This window comes from Rhizophagus irregularis, chromosome 27 (genome assembly GCF_026210795.1).
Source record: "Rhizophagus irregularis chromosome 27, complete sequence".
In the NCBI taxonomy this organism is placed as follows: domain Eukaryota; kingdom Fungi; phylum Glomeromycota; class Glomeromycetes; order Glomerales; family Glomeraceae; genus Rhizophagus; species Rhizophagus irregularis.
This window is the reverse complement of record NC_089455.1, coordinates 2,037,051-2,064,947: the sequence shown is the minus strand read 5'-3', so window position 1 is coordinate 2,064,947 and position 27,897 is coordinate 2,037,051. Positions and strand designations below refer to the sequence as shown.

Below are 27,897 nucleotides of genomic sequence, written 5' to 3'. Positions count from 1 at the left end.
TTTAAAAAATCTAAATTTTTTTTTTTAAAAAAAAAATGGATGCAAATTACCTTCCTGAATTATGTATGAAAGAAATTTTAACAAATTTAAAAAATCATCCATCTGGATTATTAAAATGTTCATTATTAAATCGTCATTGGAATCATTATTTTTTACCTGAATTATGGAAAAATCCTTTTAAAGAAAATTTAGAAAGTAAAATTAATACAAAAAAATTAATTGAAACATTTGTTAATTGTCTTACAATTAATGAAAAAAGATCCATAATTAATAATAATGATATAAATTATAAAAATCCTTATTTAATGTATACAAAATATTTACAAGTTATTGATTTAAATAAACTTGTAAATTATATTACTTTTACTTATCCTGTAAATAATCATTTACAAATTTATAAATTATTATGTTTTAATTTTTTAGCAAATTCAAAAAACATAACAACAATCATTTTATCAAAACATTCCGTATTTAATAATAATACGGATTTATTCTTATATTCAAATTCAAGAAATTTATCAACACTTAAAGAAATAGAATTTAATGGTTTATCATTATCAAATTTAATTTATAATTGTCGTAAAATATGTAATGAACTTGAAACAATTACATTTTATGATATATCAGAAAGATATACTGATTCTGATAAATATTATAATTTAAAAAATTTAATTAAATCACAAAAAAATTTAAAAAATTTAAATATTTTTGGTTTTTCAATTTCACAAAATAGATATTTATATGAAGCTATTAAATTTCAATCTCATTATTTAAAAAATATTAAATTTGATTCAATTGATTTTAATAGACATTGTAATTTAAGTTATTTGATAAAATGTAAAAATTTGGAGGAATTACAATTTTTAAATTGTAATTTTTATGGTAATACTTTAAATAATAAGATTATTAATCAAGATGAGAGGAATGATTATTATTCTGATGAAGATGAAGATATTGTTGATATTGATATTAATTTTCAATTTAATAATAATATTATATCAAAATTAAATTTTCTTAAATTTGAAAATTGTAATCAATTCGGTTTTTATGATAATCAATCTTTAATTATTTTGATTTTTGGAAAAAGTTTAAAACGTCTTCATATTGTAAGAGAAAATGATTCAAATCATTTAAGATCCGTTAATTTATTATCAAATGATTTAAGATCAATTAATTTATTATCAACAATTACAAAAAGATGTGAAAATTTGGAAGAATTACAAATTTCAAGATGTTTTAATAATAACAACAACAGAAATATTTTTATTATTAACAACAACAACAACAACAACAACAATAATAATAACAACAATAATAATGATGACAACAACAATGACAACAATAATAATATCATTATAAATAATAATGAAGATGAAAATGAAAATATTATTAATGAATCAAAATTAAAATATCTTAAATTTGAAGATTGTAATCAAATTCATTTATTAAAAAATTGTTATTTAATATTTTCAATTTGTGGTCAAAATTTAAATTATCTTTATATTAGAGGAAAAGAAATTTTAGAAATTACTAAAAATGTTAATTTATTATTAATATTATCAACAAATTGTAATAATTTAAAATTACTTAAACTTTCTATTACAGAAAAATATTTTAATTATATTCCTTCATTATTTACTTCTTGTCAAAAATTACAATTCATTTCTTTTAATAATTATGATCAAAGGAATTTAATTAATATTGATTTATCAAAAATTGGTTTAACTTTACCTCTTTCATTAAAAAAATTTACCATGAAAATGAATTTATATTTTACCCCTGAAAATTTTAAAGAATTTTTAATTAATATAAAAGATAAGTTAAATTTAGAAGTTTTGAATTTTAAAAGATGTGAATTATTTGATAATGATCATTTAAATATGTTAATTAATTATAATAATGGTAATTTAAAAAGATTAAAAATTAATGCTTCTATTAAAGTTGATTATGATGTTTTATCAAAAGCGAACCAATTTTTAAAAATAGAAAATCCTAAATTAGAAAATATTAGTTTGGATATTAATCAAATTAGGGAAATGATGCCAATAGAAGATTAGTTAGTTATTATCTTTTTATGTAATTTAAAAAAATTTGTAAGATTTTATTATTAAATTTATTAAATTATACATATCAAACTTTCATTCTTTTTTTTGTAATTGAAATACTTCATAATCTTCTATTAAAAATTCATCTTTTGTATCTCTTATCTTTTTTTCGTAACATGCTTGTTCACAAGAAATTTCGGTATAATCACTAGTTCCATTATCATACCCAAATAAAAAAAGATCGGAATCACCAAATGATGGCCCAAAAGCTCGACTATAATTTAACGCACCTTCTATTGATTCTACATTACTTAGAATTCCATCTTTAATAAGACCATTCTTATATTTAAAAGAAAATATAAAACTATCTTTAGTTTCACCAAAGCTTTTACTAGTTTCCCATATAATAGGGTTATATCCACCAAGGATTTCATCTGTTCCTTTTACTTTAATGAATGTAACGGTTTTAGGCTTATCATCACATAAAGAATGGAACTTATTAGGATTGAATCCATCTCGACTTCCTCTTAATAATAATTTAAATTCATATGGTAAATATAATTCTCTTTGATAAGCAAAATTACTACTAGCATCTATTTTATCAATCCACTTTGAAACTAGAGAAATAATATTTGGATTAATAATTTTTGAGTCAAATTTTACGTTTCTAGGAGGTAAGAAATTATTACTCGGTTCACTTTCAAAATCTAAATAATATCCTAATAAGTCTTCATATAATTGACGTTTTAATAATTTTTTATATGGACGAACTTTTCCCAAAAAATCCTTAGAAGATAAACTATAAAATCTTATTAAAGGTAAACAATATTGTAAAGAATTTTCCATTGTTTTGAAATCATCATCTGTCCAAGTAACAGGATCTGGAGTGACCGTAGGATTTTGTGCGAGTCCCCATTTTAATACATGTTCCCAAACTTCGATTTCTTTCATTCGTAAATCATCTCTTTTAAGAAGTGAAACTAGGGATTTTTCTGGAAGTGAGGTAAAATCAAGTGATTCAAAAATTTTGTCAGGCGATTTAGCCATAAATTCTGTACAAAATTTTTGTAGTTCTAATAAATTATTGGATTGAAAGCTTGTTCGATGAATAAGTTCAAAATGTTTTTCCAACCAATCCGCTTTATTTTCAATTAAATATGTTTGTAAATAATCAACTAACTCATGAAGAATTAATTCATCCGCTGCAACCAGCACTTTAAGAATATCTGAAGTGTTCTCCTCATCTAATGAAAGAATTCCACCATAAATATATCTAAAAATAAAATTTTAATGCTAAGCAAAATGTAAAAGGTATGCGTTGCGTAATACATTAAATAGTGTTTATAGCTTACTTTAATACAATTTGAAAGATTTCTGGTAAAATATTTGGTAATTTCGTATGAGACAAGACACCGTCATTATTATTCTTTTTATTATTAGAAACCAAAGCTCGTCGTAAATATGGAGAACGGTGACATAAAATATTCATATGCGCTCGGAATATTTTTACATTTGGATCTTCTCCAACTTCAATTGTAACATCATAATATTCACTATCTTCTAATATTTCAATATAATTTCTACTTAAATTTGAAAAAAATTGGGTAGACATTTTTTTTTTGCGATAAAAAAATTGTTCGCAGTAAACATATATATATATAATAAATGATTGTATAACGTAACGCAAATAATTTTTACTGGGATGCAGCTCTAAAAAGATGAATATCATTTTATTTTACCTCGATGCGAAAAATCTTATAATCGGGATTTAGGAATAAGGTTTATTTACTTTATTGCCAATAATTATGTACTTTATATTATTAATTACATAAACTATCAAGCTCATTTTTATTTCAATTAAAGTTCGATCTTAATTATATTTATTAGTCCGGAGCGTAGCGAAGGACTATATATGTTCTAGCCACGGTGGTACAATGTATCCCGTTGTCCGCCTGCTTGATCTGTGAGTTGACGTTTAATTGGTTCTTATTGGTTCTTATATTACACGATCGGTTAATTGAGCATGTGTTGATCTCCTTATTTTAACCTGTACACTTTTAACCTGTATACTTTCGAACAAAAAATAGAATTTAGAAAAAAAAATTTTATCAGTTGTACCAGTTTTTCGTTCCACTTTTTATTAATTTTATTTCTTTGTAAATAGATTATTTTATTATATTTATTGTTTTAAAAAATAAACGTATTTGTATAATTCTAACAATACAAAATAAAGCACACTGAAATAAAAAATTATTTTTTGTTTTGTTTTTTTTCGTGTTATTGTGTTAGAAATTCTTTTGATTTTTTTCGTGTTATTGTATAAATTATTGTATAAATAAACGCAACCTTTCCTCTTCCTTTTTCCTTTCTTGAAGTCTTATACCTTCTTTTATACGCTGAAGCCTATCAAAACTGAACTGTTTAAGACATAAATCATTTAGAGTCCGAACTCGTGACAACGCTACGAACGTTAACCCTGCCGCAAACTCCTTGACACCAATATCGATATTAACTTTATCCAATGTCAGACCTTGACTTTTATGCGCGGTTATTGACCATGCGAGACATATTGGTAACTGAGTTCTGGAACACGTCAGCCCATTTTTGTCATCCCAGCTGCGTTTGATAGGTACTATCGGAACAACTTCTTTACCTCCAGACTAGTTATAGTTGGTCCGTCGTATCTCTCGAATTTTATGAACACTGCAGTAGGGAGTGCTGGTGGACCCTGATCTTTGAACAATATATCTTCTACAACTCCCATCGATCCGTTTACCAGCCCTGCTTCAGTCCATATATTTGAAGTTAGCATCACACGGCAGCCTTTCGCCAGTAATATTTCCGCTTCAAGTCCCTTTGCTACGTCTGATTTGGCACGTTTAGCTGTTCTTCCACCGCTATGTACTGCGCAGATTTTTGCTATTGGCCGATTCAATCTCCTGAGCATTTCGATGTTGACTTTATATACTTCGGGCCATGTTGTATGTATAAACACGGCATCCTGAAATCTGTCACGTTCAGCTCTATTTAGATTCTCTTCGAACCTGCTTGTGAGAATATTCCAATCGTTTAACGTGCTTTCCCCATCTCATAATCTTAAAAGGATATCTCTAAATCCCTGTTGATCATTACCCGATTGCCGTAAAATAATATCCAGTTCGTACACTTCTTTGAATTGTCTGTAGACTGCTATTACGTTGCTTGATGATCCGGCGTTAGTTGCATACATAGGTACGTCGAGTACTGGAGCAAGTTGACCAAAGTCACCAAACAAGATTACCGATCGTCCGCCGAAAGGTTCATTTTTGTTTTCCGAAAATGCTTCTCTTAGCCTCATGTCGATAAATCCTAGCATCCTTTGTCCTACCATGCTTTTTTCATCAATTATGAAGTACCTTACGTCTTGTACTCTTTCTTGTAATTTTTTTAGACGGATGCCGCTTAACTCGTCCTTATTGTTCTTTATCGGTATAGAAAGTGTTGAATGAATGGTCGCTCCGTTGATATTAAACGAGGCTACTCCTGTTGGTGCGATCACGAGCACTGGTGAACTGGCGTCTTTTCCTGCCAATGTGAAAAGTCGTTCTCGTATTGCCTTTATGAGATATGATTTCCTGGTTCCCGCGGTTCCCATAATCATTATCCTTAACAGCTCAACATGTTGCCCCGAAATGGTATCGTTGTAGTGTTTTTCAATTCTCTCGAAAACTTTTTTTTGCTTTTCGTTCAAATTCTGATACTCTATCACATTATCCCTTCCACTAATTATGTTATTGTTGTTGCTTGCGGATTGTCGCACAAATTCGCTTGCATTTGCAATATCTTCCTCTCGAATATTGGTTGTGCATCGTTGGTCCAATTGTATTTCCGGTCCATATCTCGTGATCCCAGGTCGGCGTCCCTTTGTATGTGCACGTTTGGACCCATCTCTGCTAAATGCATCCAATCATAACGGTATTCTTCATGTTCCTTCTCTTCAATTTCATCATAACTTTCTTCTTCACTAATTTCTGCTTCTTCGTCAAATGCTTGTCCTAGCAAGTCGATTGGATCGGAATTGATTATATCGATGTGTCGTTCGTAAATTGTTGACCATGGTATGTCGCTGTTTCCGTTTAATTGTTCGATGCTTCGGTGTAGAACGTGAAGTATGACTTTGACACGGCAGAATTCCGCCCATTGATCTCCATTACGCAATCCTGATGGACGAGGCAATATTCTAACTATGTTTTCTTTTTTGCATTTTACCCACTTCCCGTTTGTGTATTTGTGGGTTAGATATAGCCTATATAGTGAAAAATCTTCTAATTGATCATCCCGATCCCAATATTTTCTTAAGGGTGACCTTGTTGTTCGTCCGCGCTCCATGATTATATCTTCGTCATTTTCCCTACTTCCTGTACCTCGAACGCACCTTGGAGCCTCCTCATTAAGATTTAATGATACGTTCTGTCGACTAGAATGATAAAGTGGTATGCTGAGAAGTAGGTGACACGTTTCTTGTGCCGATATGTCTCTTTCTGCAATACTGTTTAGTAAGAGTTTCTGGATTGATGCAAGTGAATTATCGTCCGAATTACTTTTGTTTAGAATTTGATTAAATATTTCTGTGAAAGCTACTGATTTGGGTTCGGATTTGCTCGCGTATTTAGAGATATATTGCAAGGCTGCGTGTATGGTGAGGACGGGTTTGATATCAACATTCGCTCGCCAACCTTGCAATTGCAACCTGTTGTGCGGGTTTAGATATGGGTCGTTCCTTGATGTCACTAATTCAGGTTGTCCATGATTATCCTCGCGTATAAACGAATGATCATTTCTCTCTTTTGGGTATCCGAATCTACAAACCTGTTGTCCGTGTTTGCTACGCAAACAATATGATGGACTACATTTGGTACTTGTCTTGTAAATCGTTTTTATCAATTCAACATAGTCTGTAAATCATCGTTTATTTCTTCTGCTCTCTTCTGACATGGATGTCTTTCTGGTATCGGAGCATGCATATCTGGATTGATTGTTGTCACTATCGAATCAAGATATTGAATTACATTATTCATTACATCCTCATTATCTTTCATTGCACTCCAGTCTATTTTAGGTGCATTTTTTTTCTTTCCGATTCTGTGTACATGTACACTTCCCCTGTACTGCCACTCGTATCGGTACCAATAATCCTCTAATTCCCATCGGTTTACCAATACATCTTTAAAGAATGTTTCGAATCTTTGTTTAAAAAACCACGTTGCGATGTGCAGATTATCAATTATGTTCTGTTGCCGACGTTTAGATGATTCAGCCTCATCTCCATTATGATCATTATTTTCCATCAGTTTGTGTAATTCGGGCCAATCGCATATCCGCGCGCTAAAGGTAAAAAATATTAGCCCGTCTGCTCCTATTTGTTTTATCAAATCTAACAATTCCTTTCTTCTCGCTATCCAGAATTGTCGGGTTCCTCTTAAACCTTCTCCATATCTCATTATGCGATCTGCTATTTTGTTGTCTCCGTTGGCTATCATTTCTTGTATATCCGATACGTTAATCTGTTCTTCTTTTAGATTCTGCTTAACGTATATTTGACCTTCTTGTAATGCCCTCCACCTCATAGATGAATTTAGCGCAAAATATCTCCATCGTGGATGTCGCGCGAATCTTCCATCTTTGTATCATAAAAGATGCCTGAAATATTCGGCAGGCTTTACTTCTTTAACACGTGCTGAACGAAGGTCAGCTTTTCCATATGGATAAAGCGTGGGGAAAGCTCTAACCATGTAACCAGGCGTATGGAATTCGTTTATAGGTACGCCTTCGATTTCAGGCCATAGCGACGGAGGATTGTCATTTTGCATTCGATCGAGAGTTGCGTTTATGGCTTCACCTTCTCGTTGTGTTGGGGGCATGTGGTACAAACGTTCGATACGTCTTCCAAAGTCTTCAATGTTATCGCCGTCATCTTCTCCCGATTCATCATCTTGAAGTTGTGGGAGCATGTTGAAAATGGAATCATTCTCGGGTAAGGATTGAAGAATATTTGTGTCAATTATTATGTCTTCATAGTAAGGATTGTTTTCCTTTAACCATAATAGTGCTTTGCACACTTTGCTCCTTCGTACAGTAAAATCCCTGAACACCATTGAATTGTTTGATGATTGCCGGCGTACAACAAGAACATCCAGAGATCTTGGATCACGCGGAAGTTGTTTCGTAAAGCCCTGGATATCCTGAGGAAAATTAATCACGTGTCCTCTATAGCCGTTTTGTCCACCACGCAGCCGGTATACTGTCATCACAGTGAAAACCTGAGAAATAAGCATTTCTTCTATTTCACTAAGTCCTTTAAGTTCGTCGGGAACGTCACCTGGATGCATATTATTACCCCCAGAAAACTTTTTCGGCGTACCCCCGGTATTTTTTTCATAATAACACCTTTTACATGTCCCTTTGACAAGCGTTAATAAAGGTATTCGCTCTTGACATACGTTGCAAAGATTATAACGTATATTCTCCATTTTTATGCGGAAATCCTGCAACATACTGATTTCTTCTTCGCTTATGGTGGTGGCTGAATTCCGTGTAGGATGAGAGTCGGAATCCGTGTTATCACTTTCCACGTAAGCTTCCTCTATTTCTCGTCCTTCATGATCTTGTCGTGTTTGTTGGTTGATGTTTCTTCCTTTTAATACATTTCGGTTTTTTAATTTACGGGTTCGTTTACGCGCAGCTTGTCTACGTTGGTTTTCCCAATTTTTCCGATTTTCCCGATCACTGTTAGTTTCCGTCATCTTTTTCCTTTTTCTTCCTTCCCGAATACTTTGAAGACGCTCCTCATGTTGTTGTTCTGTTTCCCTTGCTCTTTTTTGCCATTTTAATTCTCGTTCTCGTGCAAGACGTTTTGATCGCTGTTCATTTGTCTCTTGTTTTTTTTTGTTTCGTTTTCGTATAGTTTCTGGATTAGTGGAATCATTCATTTTTATATTTTTATTTTATATTTTTTTCTCAGATGAGCCTCTTGATGTTCCGGTGTCTTGGATTTTTTTTTGTCCTTATCAAAATACCTGTATTAGTAAAATTTATTCATCTTATTTAGTTTTTATCTTTTATTTTATAGTGAGAAAATAAAAATTAGTGTGTGATTTTATTGTTATTTGGGACATTGTGATTTTGTGGCTTTGACGTTCAAATTGTTCTGTTCTAATTGTTCTTTATTTATTAAAATATGATTGTTTCATACATTAATTGATTTATTTTATCACTAGCCAACACAATTATCTAATTATTTCAACTAAATTTATTATTATTTTCTACCCTATGCTGTATTCAGATAAATTATATTTTAATTAAACTTTTCTCGATACATTGATTCCCCCTTTGACTGTGACATTTCTTAGCTAATTATCCTCTCAGCGTCTAGATAATTACAAATCACGTGACGAGCTCCGGACTACGTAACGGTTTACCGTTTCCCTAGTTATTTATAACTTTATAATTTGAAATACTTCATAATCTTCTATTGAAAAATTATCTTCTGTATCGCTTATCTTTTTTTCATAATAATTTTGTTTACAATAAATATCATCATAATCTCTATTTTTATTTCCATATAAATAAAGATCCCAACCAAATGATGGTCCACGATATTGGCCATAATTTAATGCATACTTCATTTCTTTTACATTACTTAGAATTCCATCTTTAAAAAGACCATTCTTATATTTAAAAGAAAATATAAAACTATCTTTGGTTTCACACCAATAATTATGACTATATTTAGTTTCCCATATAATAGGATTATATCCACCAAGAATTTCATCTGTTCCATTTACTTTAATGAATGTAACGGTTTTGGGTTTATTATCACATAAAGAATGAAACTTATCAGGAGTGAATCCATCTCGGCTTCCTCTTAATAATAATTTGAATTCATATGGTAAATATAATTCTCTTGTATAAACTAATTTGCAATCACTATTCACTTTATCGATCCATTTTGAAATTTGAGAAATAATATTTAAATTGACAATTTTGGAATCGAACTTTCCATTTCTAGGAGGTAGAAAATTATTACTTGGTTCACTTTCAAAATCTAAATAATATTTTATTAAATCTTCATATAATTGATGCTTTAATAATTTTTTATATGGACGAACTTTTTCTAAGAAATCCTTAGAAGATAAACTATAAAATCTAATTAAAGGTAAACAATATTGTAAAGAATTTTCCATTGTTTTGAAATCATCATCTGTCCAAGTATCAGGATCAGGAGTAAGCGTAGGATTTTGTGCAAGTCCCCATTTTAATACATGTTCCCAAACTTCGATTTCTTTCATTCGTAAATCATCTCTTTTAAGAAGTGAAACTAAAGATTTTTCTGGAAGTGAGGTAAAATCAAGTGATTCAAAAATTTTGTCAGGTGATTTAGCCATAAATTCTGTACAAAATTTTTGTAGTTCTAATAAATTATTGGATTGAAAGCTTGTTCGATGAATAAGTTCAAAATGTTTTTCCAACCAATCCGCTTTATTTTTAATTAAATATGTTTGCAAATAATCAACTAACTCATGAAGTATTAATTCATCTGCTGCAACCAGCACTTTAAGAATATCTGAAGTGTTCTCCTCATCTAATGAAAGAATTCCACCATAGATATATCTAAACATAAAATTTTAATGCTAAGCAAAATGTAAAAGGTATGCGTTGTGTAATACATTAAATAGTGTTTATAGCTTACTTTAATACAATTTGAAAGATTTCTGGTAAAATATTTGGTAATTTCGTATGAGACAAGACACCGTCATTATTATTCTTTTTATTATTAGAAATCAAAGCTCGTCGTAAATATGAAGAACGGTGACATAAAATATTCATATGCGCTCGGAATATTTTTACATTTGGATCTTCTCCAACTTCAATTGTAACATCATAATATTCACTATCTTCTAATATTTCAATATAATTTCTACTTAAATTTGAAAAAAATTGTGTAGACATTTTTTTTGCGATAAAAAATTGTTCGCAATAAACATACATATATATATAATAAATGATTGTATAACGTAACGCAAATAATTTTTACTGGGATGCAGCTCTAAAAGATGATTATCTTTATTCTACTCGATGTGAAAAATCTTATAAACAGGATTTAGGAATAGGGTATATGCGCATATAATTATATACTTTATATTATTAATTAAATAAACTATTGTTTCAATTAAAGTTCGATCTTAATTATTTTTATTATTTATAACTTTATGATTTGAAATACTTCATAATCGTCTATTGAAAAATTATCTTCTGTATCTCTTATCTTTTTTTCGTAAGAACTTTGATTACAATAAATATTATCATAACCTCTAGTTCGATTATCTCCATATAAAATAAGATCGTTCTTACCAAATGATGGTCCAAACCGCTGACCATGACTTAACGCATAATCTATTTCTTTTACATTACTTAGCATTCCATCTTTAAAAAGACCATTCTTATATTTAAAAGAAAATATAAAACTATCTTTGGTTTCACCCCAGTTGTTACTAGTTTCCCATATAATAGGATTATATCCACCAAGAATTTCATCTGTTCCTTTTACTTTAATGAATGTAACGGTTTTAGGTTTATTATCACATAAAGAATGAAACTTATCTGGAGTGAATCCATCTCGACTTCCTCTTAATAATAATTTAAATTCATATGGTAAATATAATTCTCTTTGATTAGCAAAATTACTACTAGCATCTATTTTATCAATCCACTTTGAAACTAGAGAAATGATATTTAGATTAACAATTTTTGAATCAAACTTACCGTTTCTAGGAGGTAAGAAATTATTACTCGGTTCACTTTCAGAATCTAAATAATATCCTAATAAGTCTTCATATAATTGATGTTTTAATAATTTTTTATATGGACGAACTTTTCCTAAAAAATCCTTAGAAGATAAACTATAAAATCTAATTAAAGGTAAACAATATTGTAAAGAATTTTCCATCGTTTTGAATTCATCATCTGTCCAAGTAACAGGATCTGGAGTGACCGTAGGATTTTGTGCGAGTCCCCATTTTAATACATGTTCCCAAACTTCGATCTCTTTCATTCGTAAATCATCTCTTTTAAGAAGTGAAACTAAAGATTTTTCTGGAAGTGAGGTAAAATCAAGTGATTCAAAACTTTTGTCAGGTGATTTAGCCATAAATTCTGTACAAAATTTTTGTAGTTCTAATAAATTATTGGATTGAAAGCTTGTTCGATGAATAAGTTCAAAATGTTTTTCCATCCAATCCGCTTTATTTTCAATTAAATATGTTTGTAAATAATCAACTAACTCATGAAGAATTAATTCATCTGCTGCAACCAGCATTTTAAGAATATCTGAAGTGTTCTCCTCATCCAATGAAAGAATTCCACCATAAATATATCTAAACATAAAATTTTAATGCTAAGCAAAATGTAAAAGGTATGCGTTGTGTAATACATTAAATAGTGTTTATAGCTTACTTTAATACAATTTGAAAGATTTCTGGTAAAATATTTGGTAATTTCGTATGAGACAAGACACCGTCATTATTATTCTTTTTATTATTAGAAATCAAAGCTCGTCGTAAATATGGAGAACGGTGGCATAAAATATTCATATGTGCACGGAATATTTTCACATTTGGATCTTCTCCAACCTCAATTGTAACATCATAATATTCACTATCTTCCAATATTTCAATATAATTTCTACTTAAATTTGAAAAAAATTGGGTAGACATTTTTTTGCGATAAAAAATTTTGTGAAATAAACGTACATATATATAATAAATGATTGTATAACGTAACGCAAATAATTTTTACTGGGATGCAGCTCTAAAAGATGAATATCTTTATTTTACCTCGATGCGAAAAATCTTATAAACAGGATTTGGGAATAAAGTTTATGCGCCAATAATTATATATTTTATACATGAATTAAATAAACTATATATAAACTATTAAGCTTATTGTTATTTCAATTAAAGAACGAAGTTCGATCTTAATTATTTTTATTTATAATTTTATAATTTGAAATACTTCATAATCGTCTATTAAAAATTTATCTTCTGCATCTCTTATCTTTTTTTCGTAAGATATTTGTTTACAATAAATTCTATTATAATCACTAGTTTGATTAACCCCATATAAAATAAGATCGCCATTACCAAATGATGGCCCATAAGATTGACCATCACATAATGCACAATTTATTCCTTTTACATTACTTAGAATTCCATCTTTAAAAAGACCATTCTTATATTTAAAAGAAAATATAAAACTATCTTTAGTTTCACCATAGCTTTTACTAGTTTCCCATATAAGAGGATTATATCCACCAAGAATTTCATTTGTTCCTTTTACTTTAATGAAAGTAACGGTTTTAGGTTTATTATCACATAAAGAATGAAACTTATCTGGAGTGAATCCATCTCGCCTTCCTCTTAATAATAATTTAAATTCGTATTCTTTTCTACAATTTCTACAGGCAAATCCACTTTTGACCTCTACTTTATCAACCCACTTTGAAATTAGAGAAATGATATTTAGATTTATAATCTTCGAGTCAAATTTTACGTTTCTAGGAGATAAAAAATTATTAATCGGTTCACTTTCAAAATCTAAATAATATTTTATTAAATCTTCATATAATTGATGTTTTAACAATTTTTTATATGGACGAACTTTTTCTAAAAAATCCTTAGAAGATAAACTATAAAATCAAATTAAAGGTAAACAATATTGTAAAGAATTTTCCATTATTTTGAAATCATCATCTGTCCAAGTAACAGGATCCGAAGTAAGCGTAGAATTTTGTGCGAGTCCCCATTTTAATACATGTTCCCAAACTTCGATTTCTTTCATTCGTAAATCATCTCTTTTAAGAAGTGAGACTAAAGATTTTTCTGGAAGTGAGGTAAAATCAAGTGATTCAAAAATTTTGTCAGGTGATTTAGCCATAAATTCTGTACAAAATTTTGGATTGAAAGCTTGTTCGATGAATAAGTTCAAAATGTTTTTCCGCTTTATTTTCAATTAAATATGATTGTAAATAAACAACTAACTATGAAGAATTAATTCATCTGCTGCAATCAGCACTTTAAGAATATCTGAAGTGTTCTCCTCATCTAATGAAAGAATTCCACCATAAATATATCTAAACATAAAATTTTAATTCTAAGCAAAATGTAGAAGGTATGCGTTGCGTAATACATTAAATAATGTTTATAGCTTACTTTAATACAATTTGAAAGATTCCTGGTAAAATATTTGGTAATTTCGTATAAGACAAGACGCCGTCATTATTATTCTTTTTATCAAAGCTCGTCGTAAATATGGAGATCGGTGACATAAAATATTCATATGCGCTCGGAATATTTTTACATTTGGATCTTCTCCAACTTCAATTGTAACATCATAATATTCAATATTTTAATATAATTTCGACTCAAATTTAAAAAAAATTGGGTAGACTTTTTTGCGATAAAAAATTGTGCGCAATAAACGTACATATATATAATAAAATGATTGTATAACGTAACACAAATAATTTTTACTGGTGGATGCAGTTCTAAAAGATGCGAGAAATTTTATAAACAGGATTTAGGAATAAGCCATAAGGTTTATGCGCCAATAATTATATTATTAATTGCATAAACTATTAAGCTCATTTTTATTTCAATTAAAGTTCGATCTTAATTATTTTATTTATAACTTTATAATTTGAAATACTTCATAATCGTCTATTGAAAAAAAAGAAATACCTTCTGCATCTCTTATCTTTTTTTCGTAAGATTCTTGTTCACAATAAATTTCGTTATAATCACCAGTATTATTATCCCCAAATAAAATAAGATCGCCATTACCAAATGATGGCCCGAAAGATTGACCATAACATAATGCACGATTTATTTCTTTTACATTACTTAAAATTCCATCCTTAAAAAGACCATTCTTATATTTAAAAGAAAATACAAAACTATCTTTGGTTTCACCCCAGTTGTTACTAGTTTCCCATATAATAGGATTATATCCACCAAGAATTTCATCTGTTCCTTTTACTTTAATGAATGTAACGGTTTTAGGCTTATCATCACATAAAGAATGAAACTTATTAGGAGTGAATCCATCTCGGCTTCCTCTTAATAATAATTTTAATTCATATGGTAAATATAATTCTCTCGTATGAACAAATTTGCTATTGCTATCCACTTTATCGATCCATTTTGAAATTTGGGAAATAATATTTAAATTGACAATTTTGGAATCGAACTTTCCATTTCTAGGAGGTAAGAAATTATTACTCGGTTTACTTTCAAGATCTAAATAATATCCTAATAAGTCTTCATATAATTGATGTTTTAATAATTTTTTATATGGACGAACTTTTCCCAAAAAATCCTTAGAAGATAAACTATAAAATCTAATTAAAGGTAAACAATATTGTAAAGAATTTTCCATTGTTTTGAAATCATCATCTGTACAAGTAACAGGATCAGGAGTGAGCGTAGGATTTTGTGCGAGTCCCCATTTCAATACATGTTCCCAAACTTCGATCTCTTTCATTCGTAAATCATCTCTTTTAAGAAGTGAAACTAAAGATTTTTCTGGAAGTGAGGTAAAATCAAGTGATTCAAAAATTTTGTCAGGTGATTTAGCCATAAATTCTGTACAAAATTTTTGTAGTTCTAATAAATTATTGGATTGAAAGCTTGTTCGATGAATAAGTTCAAAATGTTTTTCCAACCAATCCGCTTTATTTTCAATTAAATATGTTTGTAAATAATCAACTAACTCATGAAGAATTAATTCATCTGCTGCAACCAGCACTTTAAGAATATCTGGAGTGTTCTCTTCATCTAATGAAAGAATTCCACCATAAATATATCTAAATATAAAATTTTTAATTCTAAGCAAAATGTAAAAAGTATAATACGTTAAATAGTGTTTATAGCTTACTTTAATACAATTTGAAAGGTTTCTGGTAAAATATTTGGTAATTTCGTATGAGACAAGACACCGTCATTATTATTCTTTTTATTATTAGAAACCAAAACTCGTCGTAAATATGGAGAACGGTGACATAAAATATTCATATGTGCTCGGAATATTTTTACATTTGGATCTTCTCCAACTTCAATTGTAACATCATAATATTCACTATCTTTTAATATTTCAATATAATTTCTACTCAAATTTGAAAAAAATTGGGTAGACATTTTGTGGTAAAAAAGGTTGTGCGGGGCATATATATAACGATAAAATAGATGATTGTATTACGTGACGCAAATAAATTTTATTCCGGCGTGGATCAACAAAAAATGAAATATTTAAATAACTTATCCTGTTTACTCGAACCTAGAATTTACAATGCAGGAATCCAATATAAACGGGATTTAAATAATATTGATGATAAGGACGTAAAATTTTTCGCGTCAAGTAATTAATTATCCATTGCGCATAAACGCTATTTTATTTAAGATTTATTTAAATTCATTTTAAATTCAATCTTATCCATTTTATTTATAGATCTATAACTTGAAATATTTCATAATCTTCTATTGAAAAACCTTCTCTATCTCTTATCTCTTTTTCATAATCTTTTAATTTAAAATAAATTACATCATAATCTTTTGTTTTATTAGATCCATATAAAATAAGATCAGAACCAAATGATGGTCCATAACGTTGGCCATAAATTATCGCATGATTTATAACTTTTACACTACTCATAATTCCATCTTTAAAAATACCATTGTTATATTTAAAAGAAAATATAAAACTATCTTTGGTTTCGCCCCAATCCTTATTAGTTTCCCATATAATAGGATTATATCCACCAAGAATTTCATCTGTTCCTTTTACTTTAATGAATGTAACAGTTTTAGACATATTATCACATAAAGAATGAAACTTATCAGGAGTGAATCCATCTCGACTTCCTCTTAATAATAATTTAAATTCATATGGTAAATATAATTCATTTCTACTAGCAAATCTACTTTCGATCTCCACTTTATCAATCCATTTTGAAATTAGAGAAATGATATTTAAATTAACAATTTTTGAATCAAGTTTTCCATTTCTAGGAGGTAAGAAATTATTATTCGGTTCACTTTCAAAATCTAAAAAATACTTTAATAAGTCTTCATATAATTGATGTTTTAACAATTTTTTATATGGATGAATTTTTTCTAAAAAATCTTTAGAAGATAAATTATAAAATCTAATTAAAGGTAAACAATATTGTAAAGAATTTTCCATTGTTTTAAAATCATCGTTTGTCCAAGTAACAGGGTCTGGAATAAACGTAGGATTTTTTGCAAGTCCCCATTTTAATACATGATCCCAAACTTCGATTTCTTTCATTTGTAAATCATCTCTTTTAAGAAGTGAAATTAAAGATTTTTCAGGGAGTGAAGTAAAGTCAAGTGATTTAAATATCTTTTCGGGAAATTTAGCCATAAAACTCGTACAAAATTTTTGAAGTTCTAATAAATTATTATATTGAAAGCTTGTTCGATGAGTAAGCTCAAAATGTTGTTCTATCCAATCCACTTTGTACTCAATTAAATATGTTTGTAAATAATCAACTAATTCGTTAAGTAATAATTCATTTGCAGCAATCAAAACTTTGAGAATTTCTAAAGTATCATGCTCATTCAATGAAAGAATTCCACCATAAATATACCTACGTTAAAAAACGTGAGAGTTAAAATTAAAAAAAAATATATTTGAAGTTATTATTTATACAGTATTTATAACCTTACTTTAAAATAATTTGAAAGATTTCTGGTAAAATATTCGGTAATTTTATATGAGATAAGACACCACTATTATTATTATTCCTCTTATTAGCCAAAGCTCGTCGTAAGTATGGGGAGCGGTGACACAAAATAATTGTATGCGCATGGAATATTTTTACGTTTGGATCTTCCCCAACTTCAATTGTAATATCATAATATTCATCATCTTCCAATATTTCAATGTAATTTTTGCTCAAATTTGAAAAAAATTGGATAGACATTTTCGTGTGTAAAAATGAACGTGGCAATATATATATATATAAATGATCGTTACAGATCGTATAACGTAACGCAAAAAAACGGATGACCTACTCGATGCGCGAATCTTATATAAATAGAATTTAGACGTAAAATTTATGCGCAAAAATATAACGCTATTTTAAGACTAATTAATATCCCATTTATCACAATATTTTTGCTGACAATAAATTCCTCAGACCCATATAAAATAATGTCCCGACTAAATGATGGTCCACCGCAATTTAATTCTTTACCATTCTTATATTTAAAGAAAATATAAACTATCTTTGTTTCACGCCAGCTATTATAAATTTCTCATATAATATAGGATTATATCCATCAAGAATTTCATCTGTTTCTTTAATATATGTAACAGTTTTAGGTATAATATCATATAAAGAATGAAACCTAACAGGAGGGAATCCATCTCTAATAATTTAAAAATACAATCATATTTGATAAACAACATTAATATTAACATCTGTTTTATCAATCCACTTTGAAATTAGAGAAATAATGTTTAGATTAACAATTTTTGAACCAAATTTTACGTTTCTAGGAGGTTAAGAAATTATTTCTCGTCAAAATCCAAATAATATTTTAATAAATCTAAGGATAAATTAAATCTAATTAAAACAATATTGTAAAGAATTTCCATTGTTTTAAATCATCATCTGTCCAAGTAACAGGATCTTAGTAGGACCCAGAAATATATATATAAGGGTCAGGTTTGAGTTTGCGTATTTTGAACTAAAAAAATCATGAAAATCTTTCCTTTTTTAGATAATTTTTGATAATGCCAGTCAGAATTTTATTTCCTATTATAGTAACCGACTGGCATTATCATAATTCCGGCCCTGAAAAAATGCGTACAGCTCATAGTAAAAAATTTTTTTCATCACCTGACCCCTATATATATATTTCTGGGTCCTATCTTAGTATTCTGAGCGAATCCATTTTAATACATGTTCCCAAACTTCGTTTTACTTCATTCGGTAAATCATCTTTAAGGATTTTTCTGGAAGTGAGGTAAAATCACGTGATACAAAATCTTGTCAGGAGATTTAGATAAAGTCTGTACAAAATTTTTGTAGTTCTAATAAATTATTGGATTGAAAGCTTGTTCGATGGATAAGTTTAAAATGTTTTCCAACCAATCCGCTTTATTTCAATTAAGTTAATCCCTGGTCTGCACTTTAAGAATATCTGAAGTATTCTGTTCATCCGATAAAACAATTCCACCCTAAATACAGTATACCTACATAGATATAAATTTTTAATGCTAAGAAAGTATATGTAATACATTAAATAATGTTATCATAAATATGGAACCGGTAACACCAAAATATTCGTATGTGCTCGAAATATTTATATTTAGGTCTCTACTCTTTACCAACATCAATTATAAACATCATAATATTCACTATCTTCTAATATTTCCGTCGATGTAATTACGGTTCAAATTTGAAAAGAATTGGCAGACCTTTTTTTGCGATAAAATATCCCAATATATAAAAGATGATTGTAACGTAACTAAAAAGATGAACAAATGAGAACATTTTATTTAATCTCAAATACGAGAAATCTATTTTAAAAAAATTAATCAATATCCTATTAAATTTATTTTATTTCAACTAAAATTCAATCCTTTTCGACTTTATAATTTTGAAGTACTTCATAATCGTCTATGAAAAATTATCATCTCTTTTTCATAAACTCCGTGTTTACAAGAACAGGTACCAATTAGATCACCTTTTCTAATAAATTATTAAACTTTACTATATAACTTATTTATTTCAATAAATACAAAATATTTTATTTAAAAATTCTTTTCATTTATTAAATCATGTTAAAGCCTCAAATTGAATATATAATTTTATTAAAGCTTGTACTGTAATTTTAACATTCCATAAACGTTTATGAAAGAACATTGTTATGATGTTAGGGAGGATTAGGTTTAATTTATCTCAAAATTAATTACATTATCAAGGCAAAAATCATCGGAGCATTAGCGAAGAACTTACGTCCGCCTCGATAATTAAGTCGATTGACTTCCGTCGTTACATAAAAACTTCACAAAGCAAGCATCGGTGTATTGATTGCTCCGGACTTTACAATGGTTTACCGTTCTCTAGTTCTATATACTCATTAACATCATGTGATACTTTGGGCCTCTAACTGTTCCGTTTCCTGGTATAGCAAGTTTATTATAAAGACAATTCATGCTTACATAATTGAAAAGTTATATTACAAGAGATTATTCACAAAATGATTTATTAAGCAAAAAACTGATTCAATTTATTATATAAATCGTTATGTTATATTACTCTTCAAACAATGGATAAAGTATGGAATTTAGCTCGTGAATACATAATTTTTATCTATACTATCATTTGTGGACTATACTATTTATTTTCTTGATTTTTTCTGGTACACGTCGTTTCTTAATTAATTGTTCATCGCTAACAACCTATTAATTTCAGTGTGACGGATCATTAAGCAAGTGAGTTAAAAGTTTAGCTTTGCGACATAACGTTAGATGCACAAAGAAATCTTGCATTTTATGTGAGCAAAAATGAAAGAACTGGAAAAAAATATAGAAATTGCTATTTAATAGTCGAAGAATATGATTAATTCTTGTAAAATTCCCACTTTAAAAATTTTATTTAGTGATTATTTAGTGATTGAATTAATCATTAACAAGATGTGGTAAAAAATTGATAAAAGAATCCGTTGGATTGAATTAGAAATTTTTAATTTTCGTAATTTTGTGTTAATAGGTATTTCCCAGAGCTCCAATAAATTGTGAAGATAGATAATTATTTCATTAAATAAATAATCCGGTTTACTAGATTATAAAAAATTCGTGAAGATAAATATTTACCCGAATTCAGCTTTCTTTTTTATAATTATTCCTTCTTTAGTCTTGCAATAACCTTAGCTTTTGCAAAAACTCTTGGACTCAAATTATTGCCACAAAACAATGCCTCCACTTCCAAATTTTAACTTCTTACTTGTTTACTAAAATTCCTTGTATAAGCTTTGTCGATAACACCACGCTCGGCGTATAAGAGGCGTGCACGACTATGTTTATGTAGAGCAGCTAACCATTCATTCACCTGTTTATACGAAGGGCTAAACCTCAGCTTCATTAATGAGATAAGGCGAGGTATGAGCTGACGAAGAATATTTGCAATCGTCTCACTCGTAAACTTTTCATCATATTTCATAGTAAGTTCAGGAGGCAAAGATGAGCATCTACATCATGACCAACTTGGAAAAATTGATAAGTTGGTTCAAAAGCTTGTGCTTTTAAGCGAATACAAAATATCAATATAAGTTATTTAAATTCTCATGTCATCATGTGGCATTAGTAGGGAGAAAATTGCTTCTTCGGCCCATGCAACCCTTTTTACACTTATTTCCTTTCCTTTCCTTTCTTAGATCTTTTGTGTCTTGCTGCATATTTTTAAACAATCAGAAAACATTCAGTTATGTGTTAAATTTTAAATACACTAAAATTGCAATATTAAGTATATTTTAAGTATAATTCCAAATTTCAAATATATTTTAAAGTATACAAGTACATTTTAAGTATTTTTTTTTTTCATAGGGTCAATGTAATCTATTAATAGCCTTTTTTTGGTATTCTTTTCTGTTTCGGCATCTTATTTACGTTTTTAAAAAATTAACCCGCTAATAACAGATCAAATTTGTTATCATTATCGTATAAGGATTAATCATATGAAAGAATTCCACCATAATATATCTGAATTATAAAATTTAATGCAAAATATTTATATAATAGACGTTTATAATACAATTTGAAAGATTTCTAATAAAATATTTAGTAATTTCGTTTCTTTATTATTAGAAACGAAACCTCGTAAAATATGGAGAACGGTAGCATATTATACTCGTGTGACGCTCAGAATATTTTCACAATTGAGTCTTCATTGTCTTCTAATAATTCAGGCTCAATTTCTGAAAAAATTGAGTAAACAATTTTCTGTAATTTCTTTTTTAAAAAAAATAATCGTACTAAAAATTCGAGATAAACGTAACGTGAAGTCCAAATTATAAATAATTATACGTATTTTAACAGACCAAGAGCAAGCAGATGATAACGCAATAAACTGCTTATGGAATTATCCTTCTATGTAAATTTTTCCAATGCAATTAATAATAATTGATTAATTGATGTTAAGCACAACATTCATCAAGGGAACTAATCATTTTTATTTATAATTTGAAATACTTCGTAATCTTCTATAGAAAACTTGTTTTCTGTATCTCTTATCTTTTTTTCATAATAAACTAACTTACAAACATTATCATCATAATCTTTAGTATCACTAGACCCATATATAACAAGATCCTTACCAAATGATGGTCCATAATTTTTACCATAATTTAACGCAGAATCAACTTCCTTTACATAACTTATCTTTTCATCTTCAATAATATTTTTCTTGTTCTTAAGAGAAAATATAAAACTATCTTTAGCTTCACCCCAATTTTTAGTAGTTTCCCAAATAATAGGATTATATCCACCGAGAATTTCATCTGTTCCTTTTATTTTAATGAATGTAACAGTTTTAAATTTATATTCACATAAAGAATGAAATATGCTAGGACTAAATCCATCACTACTTCCTCTTAATAATAATTTGAATTCATATGGTAAATATAATCCACTTAGAGCGCATTTACAATTTTCATTTATTTTATCAATCCATTTTGAAACTAAAGAAGCAATCTTTATATTAACGATTTTTGAATCAAGTTTTCCACGTCTAGGAGGTAAATAATCATTACTTGGTTCACTCTTAAAATCCAAATAATATTTTAATAAATCTTCATAAAGCTGAGGTTTTAACAATTTTTTATATGGATGAACTTTTTCCAAAAAATCTTTGGAAGATAAACTATAAAATCTAATCAAAGGTAAACAACATCGCAAAGTGTTTTCCATTGTTTTGAAATCATCATCTGTCCAAGTTGAAGGATATGAAACAAGCGTAGGATTTTTTGTAAGTCCCCATTTTAAAACATGTTCCCAAACTTCGATTTCTTTCATTTGTAAATCATCCCTTTGAAGAAGTGAGATTAAAGATTTTTCAGGAAGTGAAGTGAAATCGAGTAATTCAAAAACCTTGTCAGGAGATTCCGCCATAAAATTTGTACAAAATTTCTGAAGTCTTAACAAATTATTAGATTGAAAGCTTATTCGATGAGCAAGTTCGAAATGTTGTTCTATCCAATTCGCTTTGTTATCAATTAAATATGTTTGTAAGTAATCAACTAATTCGTTAAGTAATAATTCATCTGCAGCAACCAATACTTTAAAAATATCTGAAGTATTCTGTTCATTCAATGAAAGAATTCCACCATAAATATATCTAGTAAAATATAAATTTTATTTTTAACCTATAAATAATATGTGAAAGTATACTAATATATTGAATAATATTTATAACTTACTTTAATATAATTTGAAAGATTTCTGGTAAAATATTTGGTAATTTTATATGAGACAAGTTACCACTATTATTATTTTTTTTATTATTAGAAGCCAAAGCTCGACGTAAATATGGAGAACGATGACACAAAATATTCATGTGCGCACGAAATATTTTTATATTTGGGTCTTTCCCAACTTCAATTGTAACATCATAATATTCACTATCTTCTAAAATTTTAATATAATTTCGGCTTAAATTCTCAAAAAATTGGGTAGACATTTTTTGCGGTAAAAAAAAAAAAAAATTATGGCTTAGATTCTAAAAAAACCGGACATGTATATAATGATGATTGCTTACTTATTTAGTAATATAAACTGTAAGTACTGTAATACATTTTTTTAAAGTAATGTGAACGAAATCAAAATAATTATTGAAAGAACTAAATACGGCGAACAATTGAATTTACGTAGGTTGAGGAGAGCTGGATTTAAATTTTAAAGGTCAAACGTTTACAAATTATATAATTTATGTAATACATCACTGGTTGCGCTATTTTTACTCAAGTAATTTTAATCTTATGAATTATAATTTTATAATTTGGAATACTTCATAATCTTCTATAGAAAATTTGTCTTCTGTATCTCTTATCTTTTCTTCGTAATAAACTAACTTACAAACATTATCATCATAATCTTTAGTGTCACTAGACCCATATATAATAAGATCCTTACCAAATGATGGACCATAATTTTTACCATAATTTAACGCAGAATCTATTTGCTTTACACGACTTATCTTTTCATCTTTAATTAAGTTATTCTTATTCTTAAGAGAAAATATAAAACTATCTTTAGCTTCACCCCAATTTTTAGTAGTTTCCCAAATAATAGGATTATATCCACCAAGAATTTCATCACCACTGACAAAAATTTTACTTGGATTTTGTAAGAAATTAAATTGAAAATCGATTGGTTTTTTTACTTTAATAAATGTAACAGTTTTAGGTTTATTTTCACATAAAGAATGAAATTTGCTAGGACTGAATCCATCACGACTTCCTCTTAATAATAATTTGAATTCATATGGTAAATATAATCCATTTAGAGCACATTTACAGTTATCATTTATTCTATCAATCCATTTTGAAATTAAAGAAGCAATCTTTATATTAATGATTTCTGAATCAAGTTTTCCATGTCTAGGAGGTAAATAATAAATACTTGGTTTACTCTTAAAATCCAAATAATATTTTAATAAATCTTCATAAAGCTGAGGTTTTAACAATTTTTTATATGGATGAACTTTTTCCAAAAAATCTTTGGAAGATAAACTATAAAATCTTATCAAAGGTAAACAACATCGTAAAGTATTTTTCATTGTTTTAAAATCATAATCAGTCCAAGTTGCAGGATCTGAAGTAAGTGTAAAATTTTTTTCAAGTCCCCATTTTATTACATATTCCCAAATTTCGATTTCTTTCATTTGTAAATCATCTCTTTGAAGAAGTGAAACTAAGGAAGTGAAGCGAAGTCAAGTGATTTAAAAACCTTTTCAGGGAATTTGGTCATAAAATCTGTACAAAATTTTTGTAGGTTTAATAAATGATTAGATTGAAAACTTGTTCGATGAATAAGTTCAAAACGTTGTTCCATCCAAGAAGATTTCTTTTCAATTAAATATGTTTGTAAATAATCAACTAATTCATCAAGTTGTAATTCATCTGCAGCGACCAACACTTTGAGAATATCGGAAGTATCCTGCTCACTCAATAAAAGGTTTCCACCATAAATATATCTATTAAAAATTTAAAATAAAATTAAAAAAAAAAAGAAAAATACTATTAAAAAATTTATCAAAATCTATAACCTACTTTAATAAAATTTGAAAGATTTCTGGTAAAATATTTGGTAATTTTAAATGAGATAATCCACCATTATTATTATTTTTATTAGAAGTTAAAACTCGTCGTAAATATGGCGAACGGTAACACAAAATATTCATATGTGCACGAAATATTTTGACGGTTGGATCTTTTCCAACTTCAATTGTAATATCATAATATTCATCATCATCCAATAATTCAATATAATTTTGACTCAATTTCGAAAGAAATTGTTTAGACATATTGTAGTTTATAATTTATTTAGGGGAGTTACTGCAACTTTTGCTTATTAAATATTTAAATTTTAATAAAAGTCGATCGGTTACTAAATTAAGTGCAAAGCTTTATATCATCTGGCGCAAGTTGAACATATGATCCAAATGATTCAAATTATGCTTTTATGTTAACCAAATTAATTTCAAGCGAGTTTTTAACTTTATGTTATGATCAAACTAAATTAATGATCAGAATATCAACAATCCCTGACAGAGTTAAAAACCCGAGCCCAACGGTAAATAAAAACGAACAATTACATGATAATTTTGACGAAGGCAAAGAGACTAAATTATTAATCAACCGCCTAAAACAATATCCCGAAATTATAGATTGTGTGAGGTACTAGATTAATTCCCAAACGATATTCTCAAACACATATCCTTAGCCTCAGGATTAGACGTAACGGTTATAGATGGTTTCAATTACTTATCGACTTAATAATTATTCACACTTTAAATAGAATATTCTGGATTAAATAGTATATTACAAGTATGAATAAAAGTGAATACAGTATACAGTATAACATTAATATATTATATAAAGTGAACAATATACATAAATGAAATAAACAAACAAAATTCATTATTTAAGGATCACAAAAAAAGTTATTTGGGATTGGCTAGTATATGAAAACCATCTGAGTGATCCGAGATGGTGACGCAAAAAATTAGGGAATCGGAAAAATTTGAGAAAAATAACTGAAATAAATGTTATGTATTACAAATTTTGTGATGACCGAGCTCACCGAGTTCAGATTAATTACATTGAGTTAATTCTAACATTGGACAAACATTTAAACAATTACGGTTTATAGTTATGATACGATTTGTAAATTCGAAAATTTATTTTTTATTCTTATAAATCAATTAACCAAGTAATATTTATTTTTTTATAATTTTGAAATCATTTTGGTCACAGACCTAAAATGATTCATATTAACTCTATTAATAAAATGTTCGTATATATTATAAAGTATGGATTAAAAAAATTATTACATAAATTATACAATTATTATTATTTATATTATTAAATTTTACAAATTTCAGCTTTAGAAATAACTCTGCCTTGATTACTTATATATATACAACCTCCAATAATATTTTGTGAACCATCTAATTCTAATTCGTCAAAAGTGGTCAATAATTTAGCACCATTTTTGTTAATGGATAAATTTCTTTGTATATTAACTGTTAAGTCTTTGAGTATTTCCCCATTTTTATATATGACAAATTCATAATTTAATGGATTTGTATCATGAATATTAAACCATTGACCGTAAGCCACAGTTTTAGTTACGGTCGAGTCTTTTGTATTGGAAGAAATAAATGTTAATGTACCAATGAATTCTTCTTTTTTACGATTTGATTTACGAAATTGAACACGGGCTGTTTGACGTTTTGTTGTTTCAAGTGGGGTTATTTGTGTGGAATGAGTTCTGATATTTAATGAATTTAACAATGCACTTGTCATCATTATTGGAAAGTGAATTAAATTTGAGAGAAATGTGGTTTTCATTTTTACAAGCTGATTTTCTTTATATCAAACGGGAGGTTTTTTTTTTAAATAAATAGATTTTTTTTTGTTATTTGTTAAATTATAGCGACGTTTGTCGTTGTGTTTAAAATAAATTCTTATATTCAAAAAAAAATTGTTTTAAATCAAAAGTTATTTTGAAATAAAAAATTGGAGTGAGGATTTTCCTCACTTTTTATATGTTTTCCCCGGTTTTGCCAAAATAAAAAAAAATATTTATATTCTTTACTTGATAAAATAAACAAATATTTAAAATGAAAATATTTACACAACAAAAATATACATGTATGCAAGTTTACAATAAATGTATGCTTATTTGCTGCACAAAAAAAAAATACCGAGTTAAACGCACATTACGAAAAAAAAATAACGCCACATATATTCATTGTTCATTTTGCCCATTGCATTGCATAATTTTTTTTGTTATTTGCATATATAAATACTTTTATATACAAAATTAATTTTATTCGTTGGACTTAAATCAGACGGCTGTTATTGTATGTACTTCGATTGAATAATAACAACGAAAGATGAGAAATTTCTCTAGTTTAAAAAAGACCAGCAACGGATTATCAGCAGATCATCTAAGTCGCTAATTGGCGAAATTGCTTGTGAGAGAGAATTACTCATCTTTTTGTGCC

General features: G+C 28.1%; 9 protein-coding genes across 9 annotated transcripts; 1 reads left to right on the top strand and 8 right to left on the bottom strand.

Annotated features, from left to right (window-relative positions):
- Positions 1-28: 28 nt before the first annotated feature.
- On the top strand, positions 29-2,139 carry OCT59_018317 (uncharacterized protein). Its single transcript, XM_025325992.2, has one exon. It carries the CDS (start codon positions 36-38, stop codon positions 2,055-2,057), a length of 2,022 nt encoding a protein of 673 aa, XP_025178418.1. The 5' UTR covers positions 29-35; the 3' UTR covers positions 2,058-2,139.
- On the bottom strand, positions 2,085-3,664 carry OCT59_018316 (uncharacterized protein). Its single transcript, XM_025317321.2, has 2 exons — positions 3,398-3,664; positions 2,085-3,318 (listed from the first exon to the last, which is right to left on the bottom strand). Exons 1-2 carry the CDS (start codon positions 3,655-3,657, stop codon positions 2,139-2,141), a joined length of 1,440 nt encoding a protein of 479 aa, XP_025178417.2. The 5' UTR covers positions 3,658-3,664; the 3' UTR covers positions 2,085-2,138.
- Positions 3,665-9,517: 5,853 nt separating this feature from the next.
- Positions 9,518-11,033, bottom strand: OCT59_018315 (uncharacterized protein; the record flags this gene model as incomplete). Its single annotated transcript, XM_025317320.2, has 2 exons — positions 9,518-10,694; positions 10,774-11,033. The coding sequence occupies 2 exons, from the start codon at positions 11,031-11,033 to the stop codon at positions 9,518-9,520; spliced, it is 1,437 nt and encodes a 478-aa protein (XP_025178416.2).
- A 217-nt stretch (positions 11,034-11,250) lies between these two features.
- Positions 11,251-12,801, bottom strand: OCT59_018314 (uncharacterized protein). The gene has a single exon (XM_066148704.1). The coding sequence runs from the start codon at positions 12,463-12,465 to the stop codon at positions 11,284-11,286; it is 1,182 nt and encodes a 393-aa protein (XP_066004608.1). The 5' UTR covers positions 12,466-12,801; the 3' UTR covers positions 11,251-11,283.
- A 269-nt stretch (positions 12,802-13,070) lies between these two features.
- On the bottom strand, positions 13,071-16,273 carry OCT59_018313 (uncharacterized protein; the record flags this gene model as incomplete). Its single annotated transcript, XM_066148703.1, has 7 exons — positions 13,071-13,675; positions 14,120-14,211; positions 14,291-14,455; positions 14,565-14,625; positions 14,819-15,942; positions 16,014-16,087; positions 16,172-16,273. 7 exons carry the CDS (start codon positions 16,271-16,273, stop codon positions 13,071-13,073), a joined length of 2,223 nt encoding a protein of 740 aa, XP_066004607.1.
- A 272-nt stretch (positions 16,274-16,545) lies between these two features.
- OCT59_018312 (uncharacterized protein) lies at positions 16,546-18,086 on the bottom strand. Its single transcript, XM_066148702.1, has 2 exons — positions 17,825-18,086; positions 16,546-17,745 (listed from the first exon to the last, which is right to left on the bottom strand). Exons 1-2 carry the CDS (start codon positions 18,079-18,081, stop codon positions 16,578-16,580), a joined length of 1,425 nt encoding a protein of 474 aa, XP_066004606.1. The 5' UTR covers positions 18,082-18,086; the 3' UTR covers positions 16,546-16,577.
- Positions 18,087-22,299: 4,213 nt separating this feature from the next.
- Positions 22,300-23,851, bottom strand: OCT59_018311 (uncharacterized protein). Its single transcript, XM_066148701.1, has 2 exons — positions 23,585-23,851; positions 22,300-23,502 (listed from the first exon to the last, which is right to left on the bottom strand). Exons 1-2 carry the CDS (start codon positions 23,842-23,844, stop codon positions 22,329-22,331), a joined length of 1,434 nt encoding a protein of 477 aa, XP_066004605.1. The 5' UTR covers positions 23,845-23,851; the 3' UTR covers positions 22,300-22,328.
- Positions 23,852-24,147: 296 nt separating this feature from the next.
- OCT59_018310 (uncharacterized protein) lies at positions 24,148-25,047 on the bottom strand (the record flags this gene model as incomplete). The annotated part of the gene is made up of 1 exon (XM_066148700.1): positions 24,148-25,047. The coding sequence occupies one exon, from the start codon at positions 25,045-25,047 to the stop codon at positions 24,148-24,150; it is 900 nt and encodes a 299-aa protein (XP_066004604.1).
- Positions 25,048-26,749: 1,702 nt separating this feature from the next.
- On the bottom strand, positions 26,750-27,196 carry OCT59_018309 (uncharacterized protein; the record flags this gene model as incomplete). Its single annotated transcript, XM_025330369.2, has 1 exon — positions 26,750-27,196. One exon carries the CDS (start codon positions 27,194-27,196, stop codon positions 26,750-26,752), a length of 447 nt encoding a protein of 148 aa, XP_025178414.2.
- Between the last annotated feature and the right edge of the window lie 701 nt (positions 27,197-27,897).

Bases quoted from the DNA above. Each gene is read 5' to 3' on its own strand.
- OCT59_018316 (XM_025317321.2), bottom strand. From the start codon at position 3,657: ATGTCTACCCAATTTTTTTCAAATTTAAGTAGAAATTATATTGAAATA. The intron at 3,319-3,397 runs GTAAGCTATAAA...TTTTATTTTTAG, and splicing joins ATCTTTCAAATTGTATTAAA to ATATATTTATGGTGGAATTC.
- OCT59_018314 (XM_066148704.1), bottom strand. From the start codon at position 12,465: ATGTTTAGATATATTTATGGTGGAATTCTTTCATTGGATGAGGAGAAC.
- OCT59_018317 (XM_025325992.2), top strand. From the start codon at position 36: ATGGATGCAAATTACCTTCCTGAATTATGTATGAAAGAAATTTTAACA.
- OCT59_018312 (XM_066148702.1), bottom strand. From the start codon at position 18,081: ATGTCTATCCAATTTTTTTCAAATTTGAGCAAAAATTACATTGAAATA. The intron at 17,746-17,824 runs GTAAGGTTATAA...TTTTTAACGTAG, and splicing joins ATCTTTCAAATTATTTTAAA to GTATATTTATGGTGGAATTC.
- OCT59_018311 (XM_066148701.1), bottom strand. From the start codon at position 23,844: ATGTCTACCCAATTTTTTGAGAATTTAAGCCGAAATTATATTAAAATT. The intron at 23,503-23,584 runs GTAAGTTATAAA...ATATTTTACTAG, and splicing joins ATCTTTCAAATTATATTAAA to ATATATTTATGGTGGAATTC.